Source organism: Helobdella robusta (assembly GCF_000326865.2).
Source record: "Helobdella robusta unplaced genomic scaffold HELROscaffold_1, whole genome shotgun sequence".
In the NCBI taxonomy this organism is placed as follows: domain Eukaryota; kingdom Metazoa; phylum Annelida; class Clitellata; order Rhynchobdellida; family Glossiphoniidae; genus Helobdella; species Helobdella robusta.
The window spans coordinates 3,789,233-3,797,747 of NW_008703570.1; the positions used below are offsets into that span (position 1 = coordinate 3,789,233).

Below are 8,515 nucleotides of genomic sequence, written 5' to 3' on the forward strand. Positions count from 1 at the left end.
TGCAACGCTGTTTTTGACTGATGAACGTTCACTTCTGTTAGATTTCTGATCGAGATCAAGGTTTTCAATATTGGGTGTGATGTCATCTGGATTATTAAAGTCCTGGATGCTACTTTCTTCAACAGTGTTCTTGTATTTTTCATTCTTCGCATCAAACTTACCATTTTCCAACAAAATATCTGCCTTGTTTCGTTCAAGAATATCTTTGTGCTTTTTTTGAGCTTGCAATTTGGCATTCATCTGAGAGTAATTAAATTTTTATTGAAGGTGTTCAGATGTAATGTGTATGTACCTCCCAACAGTAGGCGCGTAGGCAGGTACGTGCTCTTATTGTACAGTACACGTTATTATGCAAGATGACACAAAATAAGTAAATTACATGGAGATATTAACAACAAGAATAATTTAAATATTTTTTAATAATCCTGAACATGCCTGGGCGATTTGTTCAAACAGGAGTGGTCTGCTGGATATTCTTTGCTTCATTTCTTTTAATTCTTTTTTATATTGTTTCTCTCGCTCCTGTTCACTCAACCTTCATTTAAGTGTGGTGTGGTGAAATATTCGCTTATTAAGTGAAATGCGTGTACAAATTAATTCCTACAATATTAAATTGAATTTTGAACAATTTGTCAATGCTAACTTTTGATTTTTAATTTTTTTCTCGATGCTGCCCTGAACGAACTGAAAATCATGAGCCGTTGACTTTTCTCGGACAGATTTTTGTAACATTTTGTTTTGCAACTTTTTCATTTGTGATTGCTTCAAACCCATTTCAATGAGATTTTGCGCTCGTTCAATTTGGCTCCTGTTGCGTTTTAAAATAATCTATTTAATTTGTGTTATATTTTTAAATAATATTTTTAATTCAAAACATAAAATGGTAAGAATTATTTATTTATTAAACAGTAGCGTTGACCTTGCCTGTTGGGCTCTTAGAACTGAGGTCTTGGTTTCTGTTATCGGAATGGTGTCGGTAGAAACAGGAAGAAGCTCTGGGATAAATATTTTTAAAAATAAAGTGTTAAATATTTGTTTAGTATTTTTTGGCTCACATAAAACCGGTTCACAATGGGCACACTACACATTGAAGGGGGTTGTTGTGAGTTGGTTCGAAGGCGGGTTGCTGTAAACGTAAAAGTGGATGTTAGGGGACGCGGTGTCAAATTGCCTGCAGTGACCGGGATCGAATGCAAAGAGATCCCCGCCTGTCACAAGCGAAGACTGTGGAGCATTGATTCATGTGCCTTCCCATCCATTGTGTGTAGCTGATAACTCTAAAAAAATAGTGTCTAGGAGTAAATATGACTAAATAAATGAATGAATGAATAAATGTTGTTGTGAGGATGGATGTTGTTGTAAAGATAGGTTTTGATTTGAAAATGTTGTTTTGAAGGGAGATGTTGCATTTGCATGGAATAGGACTAAACAGCGCTTATCAAAATGAATATCGGTACTTTTAGTTATCCATGCAAACGTCGTAATTTTGGAAATTTGAAGTTCATTTATGGGAAACGGATTTTAAATTAAAAAATTACTTGCAAAAGAGGACCGTTCATTTGAATGTCTCAAATCATTCAAAGTCGAAGTTGATGATCTTCTTTTAGTTTGTACTTTTTTTTTCTTCATTTCAGTTTCGAAATGAAAAGGTTCACATTTTGTTGCACATCTTTCTTTAATTTGAACATTTTTGCTGAGAGACTGCAAATATATTCGATCAAAATTAGGCACCTCTCTATGAATTTTTGGATGAAATTTATTCAATTCTTCTTGGATGAGATCGAACATCATTCCTTTGGCTTGTTTGTTTTTCTTTTGTTCCAGTCTTTCTTCATGTTCTACTATGGCTTTTGGCGTCTCAGAATTTTTTAGCATAGTTTTACTTCTTAAAGTTTTTGCAAAAGCTCTTTTATTTTCATTTTCTTGCATTCTCAAATCAATTTCTGAGGAAAAAATTTTACTTGGAAATCGATTAGCCTTAAACATATTTTTAGTTAATTTATCTGTAGATACATCAACAGTTTTTTTATTCATTGGCGAGAATGAAAATGGCTTCGAGAGAACTTGCATTCTTTCTTTACTTTTTTCTTTCAGAATTTTTTTCCTTTCTTCATTCTGCTTTACAATTTGATCGTACAATGGTTTTGAAACAAAGCTAGGAACTGTGTGTGCCTTAAACTGTTTCTGACATTCTAATTCTTCCAATATCTGTTCTCTCATACGCTTCTCTTCTAATTCTATAACAACTTTTGATTTTTTATTCCGAATATCATTTGAAAATGCAAATGGCTGGGGTGTTGTAATATTTTCATTCCATGCTTGAACGGGTTGCTTTGTTTTGTTAGATGTTAAATTTTGTTGAAAAATTTGAAATTGTTTATCAGCTGCCGTGATCATAATTGCAATTAAAACTAATTATTCACAAGACTTAAAAAGTTAAAAAATTCTGTAAAATTATCTTCTTTTCGTTGGCGAGCTCATATTTAGCGCTGAGTTATACATAATATCATCGTAGGTTGTAAAACACAATAAATTTATATGAAGACCTTTTATAAAATTAAATAAACAAAAATTTTCATTATAATATAACTAAATATGTTGTTAAGAAATAATAAAAAAATTAAAAAACAGAATTTTCGTATTTATGCTTTCTTCCTTTAATTAACAAATTATTTGTTCTCTAATATAATATTTTAAAAAATAAAATTATTGTATTTTAAATATTTATATATTAATATTTATTTATACTCTTTTTTATGAGACTTTAAAAAATTAACTTATTTGAATGTAATTCAAAAAAGAAATTGGTTATTGTTCCCAAGTTTCTAAGGAATGAAACATTTAATAATTAAATTTAAGAAAATATTGCCAACTCAACGCAGAGCACGTCGTCTTTCAACATTACGATACAAACTTCTTAGACCTCTACTACCAAATAAATTACTTATGCAGTAGATGATCATAGCTCCATGACAACAAGGTGGGTGTTGCTAAAAAGGGAGATGGATGGTAACGAGAATATACGAAAAAATTAATGATTAATTTATGTAAGTTTTCTTCAGTTAATCCATTTTTTTGTTGATGATTTTTACAACAATCTGTTGAAGCGTGTATTCAATGCATAAATATAGTAATGTTGTATACTATACATCAGTGTTTTTCAAAGTGGGCGATGACAGCTTTTGACAAAATTTGAGAACTTTGGAAGTTTTATGTTTATGTAATGATCATTTTTTTGCTGGGATTACAAAAAACCATATCTTTGAACCAGTTAAAAAATTTTTGCATGCTAACTATGCGGATACCTATCAACGTTGTTGTCAATTTGTAAACAAAGCTCAAAATCTTCCCGTGCGCTGGATTGTGGTCAGTTGTTCACGATTTTTGCCCGCATTTTCATCCTCGTATTTGTGAAAACGTGGATTTAGAGCTGTGACAACGCTGTTAACAGAAAAAAAATATAAATTGGATATTAATAAACGCAGAGATTAAAGACAGTTTTTCAAAAAATTTGAGCCTGATATTAACAGTCTTATAAAAAATCATCAAATTCACCCACCACATTAAATTCATTTTTGTTCAATTGTTTGTTCGTTTCAACTTGAATTTAAAAATACTTTTTCTCTGTAAAACTGTAATTAGTTCTCATGAATTTGCTTATCATGCATCAATAGTACTGCAAGTACATACCATGATGAAACAGATCTATCCAGTATATGAATTTGAAAAAAGTTGTACACACACACACACACACACACACACACACACACACACACACACACACACACACACACACACACACACACACACACACACATACAGACACACACACACACATATATATATATATATTTGCATTTCTGACAGTCTTAATTCTATATATATATAAAGTCCAGAACTTTTCGGGCGACCTCTTATATATATATATATATATATACATATATATATATATATATACATATATATATATATACAATACATATATATATATATACATCTATATATACATATATATATATTCATTTCAATTTATATATATATATATTCTAAATTCTAGATTGTACTGGAACAGCTGAAGCTGCCGTTCGAGCACGTATACGTGCAGCCTGGAATAAATGGCATCTCCTTGCCTCTATATTGATGTGGCGTGACATCCCACTACCACTACGATCAAGACTTTGTAAATCTGTGATACGTCCGGTGTTGTTATATGTTGCAGAAACATGGCCAATGACAACCAAACTGGCACACGTCCCAAAGGCCGCCCCAAAAAATCCTGGTCGCAATCAATCGAGCAAGACATGAAAGCTCTAAATTTAAATGAAATGGATACAACTGATCGTCTAATTTGGCGTAAAAAATTGATGACAAAGAAAACAACGTCCTACCTAGGAGAACTGGGTCTCTGGGCGCTAAACTAAAATTGATTGATATATATTCATTTCAATCTATTTAAGCTTCTCTCGTTTCTAGTTTCGTTTATTATGTGCTTTTCAATATAATGAAATATTTGGAATTCCAAGAGAATGACTTGACAACAACACACGTTTTATTTGAACTGCAAATTTACGCAGAACTTGAAGTCAAATAACAATTTATAGTAGACAATTGATAACGAAAAATGATCATAAACGGTTGATGATTACACATACAAACACGAAACAGAATATAACGACCTAAAAATGCGGAATAGATATTTTTTTTATAAAATTCAATTTAAAAATTGAAAATAAAGAGATACACACTGGCATTTACTGGTAATGGAACACAGATAGCACAACTTTGTTACATGCAATAATAATAATTATAGGACGTACAACTAAACAAAACGTTAACTTGATTGAAATACAAATAATGAAAGACAAGTAGACATGTTGACGCAACTAAAATGTCGAATGTTCGTTGAATCTATGAAATGTAAATGTTTATATTAAATATATTATCGTTACTTAATCTATTTTACTATTTCTACTTTACTAACTGACCCAGCCTCACTAAATGAAAATTAACATTTTATGTAATTACCTTAAATCAAGCAATGCTTTGCATAGAAAATAATTCATGAAGCCAAACAAAAAGTCGAGAAACAGATAGCGAATCGATAACATTCATTTAAAACAAGTCTAACCAGTAACGCACGCCAAGTGTACGAACTAATAGAAGGTGCTGGTGCAGTCCATAAATTTCATTTGAAACAACTGCAACGACAAACATTTCGTCGTACAATTCAGACTACTTTTCAACCAGATATGGCTGGCTAGCGATTTGACAATGGGTAGTTAGATCATAGGTGGATGTTGATATGTTAGTGTATGCATCGTTTATTATACATTTTTCTGTGCACAAAGATAATCAACTAAATAATTTACTTAGTTTGGATCATTTTATGCTTTGCAGTTGCTTCTTTAGAACTTTTTGAATTTTATTAAACCCTCAACATTGAATGTTCGATCATATGAAAGAATTCGATTAACACGTAATAAGCAGAGTTGAGAGTTAAGTGCTTGGCTGGTTGATATGCAATCTCAGTTAAATGTCATATGAAACATGTTAGCCTAAGAAACATGATTCAAGATAAATGAAATTCAAATGTCTCAAGTTAAGAAAACTTTTGTTGTAATGGAACCAATGGCAGTGACCTGTAACAACAATAAATTTAACAAGCGATGTTTGCCTTTAAAAAATTTTGACGCTGCGTAACAACAATCACGTAAACTTAAATATTTCCTAGCTGTCTAAATCATCGAGTTTTCAGGTTTTAAAACCAGAATGAATCATTTCTAAATTTGCATGTGAGAATGTGAGAACAATTTTGCCTATAATATTGTAAAATAATTTTGGAATGATCTGTTCATAAAAAGTTAACAAAATGAACAAGAAAAATAATTTGTAGCTATCATCTCTTCTACCAGATTTTTTCTTTTGGAGATTAAAACAAAGATAGAACGTGAGCGCGCCAAAGTGATCACCTTTTCATTGCTGGGTAACTTCTGTCAGGGATGTCGGCATCATGTGCAGTGCCGTTTTCATTGAAATCTTTTTTCGACGGATGTGAATGTTGCCAGGTCATCTTGTGATCGGACGATGACAGGGACGATCGTCTGGCAACTTCGCCACTCTACAAATTTTTAACTTGCCGTAAATACAAAATTTATTCATAATTAACAATGATCAGAACTGTTTATGTAAGCTACCTTGATAAATATCCAATATGTAATATAAAACACCATGCATAAATAAAATATCAAGATGACCCAAAGACCAACAGAATTTTTCAGAAAATGCTTGTGAGAATAAGAAATGTTAACTCCCAAGTTACCGCTTCAAGTTACCGCTGTTGAACATTCTATCACCTCAACTTTGCAAATTTAATGCAAATGTGGAATCAGAACGCATGTGTGCAATAATAATGAATATTGAATGAATATTGTTGCAAATAATAAGAACTATATTGTAACAGTAGAGAGAGAGAGAGAGAGAGAGAGAGAGATACCTGATGAAGTGAAGATGGCAGCATTGATGGAGAGGCAGCCATGTTTTTGGGATTAGTCAGATCATCATCCAAGTCGTTTCTAATTAGATTTCTTTTCATATCTACTTGAGCACTGATACAGTTAAATTGTGGTAGCATGTTACTGGCTTTTTAAATAAATTCCTCAAATTAAAAATTGTAAAGCAATTTAAGGCAACTAAAATAAATATCTCCGTCAAAAGTGCAAATTTCAATTTTTTGAAAATTTGAAAATAAAAATACCTAGGCAATAAAGGATTTATGAAGTAAGAGTCATCTTCTTCTTCATCGTTGCAACATTCCTGATTCTTAGATTTTAACTGTAGGAGAGCTGTAAAAAAAATTAAAATATCCTTAATAAATTGTAAAACCTTCCAATTACATCAGATCTGTTCTTGCAAATAAAAACAAACTAACCATAATGTGGATCCATAAATATATTGAGATTAAAGGTAACAAAACCGTAGATAAACTCAACATCCCAAAATCACTCGATAGCAATATCAGACATTTTAATTACATAAAAATTTGGACAGAAGGTATCACAAGCAAAAAATGGTAAGATGAAACTGGCGACAGTAGTAAAAACCGAACCGCAGTTTTTAAACAAATTTAACGGGTTAATAACACATTCATGAATTCTCAACAAAACTCAACGGCCAGATACCGACAGCTGAAACAAACTGATCACAAAATACGCAATACTGGACTGTAAAATGTGCAAAGAACTTATAATAATCTAAATCAACAGAAATTCTCATCAGAAATTCAATCAACTTTTCTGAACAAAAATATAAATAAAAATGCATGTTAACAATTTTAAAATATAAGCAATTTAAAAGGTAATAAATGAGAAGATGGTGCGAAGAAGACATTAGGAAGGAAGGAAACAAACCTGCATCATCGGTTCTGACGATATCACGGTCACTGTCACTTGATTCTATTGAGAATAATCATACGTTCATTTGTATTATGAATTAACTTATTAAAACTATTAATGTCATAATTATTAATAAAAAATTATATATATCTCAAAAAATTTGCCAAAGCCGTAATTTTTATACATTTGGGAATGTAAAAAAATCAGAGCATTTATAAGAGATAAAATTTCTATTCATTTATTTCATATTTTATTATTAACATTTAGCCATGCCGGTTGCTTATCTATTAATTTTAAAAGTTATTGCTAATTTTAGTTTCATATTTTACTTAAAAAACAAACTATTTTTCAGCTTTACTGTAAAAGAAAGTGCGAACTGCATTATCTTCGGACAAGAAATTTTTTATTAATTAAAAAGCATTTAGCGAGCCATGGCGAGTATTTAAACATTAAAGAGCTTGAACGCGTAGAATATTGAATGGCCTCATTTGCCAATTATAACCAGCTTCTGATGCGTGTAGCGAACTTCTATTTAGTTGACAATTTAATTTTAACCGATACCTGTTTTTATAAAATCAACGAAAAACTTGTAGATATAAAAATTAAATAATAACAATAAAAAACGTTATAATAAAATTAGAGAGAAATATCAGATAGAAAAGAAAGGAAAATAAAAGATATTATAACTATTTTTTTAGTTGTTAGTAAAACACTTCAGACTACCTATGACTATTATCATGTCATCAATCAATCGATCGATCGATCGATTGATATCGATCGATCGATCCATCCATCAATCAATCAATCAATCAATCAATCAATCAATCAATCAATCAATCAATCAATCAATCAATCAATCAATCAATCAATCAATCAATCAATCAATCAATCAATCAATCAATCAATCAATCAATCAATCAATCAATCAATCAATCAATCAATCAATCAATCAATCAATCAATCAATCAATCAATCAATCAATCAATCAATCAATCAATCAATCAATCAATCAATCAATCAATCAATCAATCAATCAATCAATCAATCAATCAATCAATCAATCAATCAATCAATCAATCAATCAATCAATCAATCAATCAATCAATCAATCAATCAATCAATCA

The 8,515-nt window shown here is 30.8% G+C and overlaps 1 protein-coding gene across 1 annotated transcript in view; it reads right to left on the minus strand.

The window, feature by feature from the left end:
* The window catches only part of HELRODRAFT_158749 (hypothetical protein), a gene marked incomplete at both ends in the record, with an annotated part of 2,715 nt that extends 318 nt beyond the window's left edge, over positions 1-2,397 (minus strand). Inside the window, 5 exons of the mRNA XM_009010741.1 lie at positions 1-221; positions 432-535; positions 644-808; positions 920-995; positions 1,539-2,397. The exon at positions 1-221 is cut by the window's left edge and continues 318 nt beyond it. Coding sequence (XP_009008989.1) covers positions 1-221; positions 432-535; positions 644-808; positions 920-995; positions 1,539-2,397 — 1,425 coding nt within the window. The remainder of the gene's footprint in view (positions 222-431; positions 536-643; positions 809-919; positions 996-1,538) is intronic.
* Between the last annotated feature and the right edge of the window lie 6,118 nt (positions 2,398-8,515).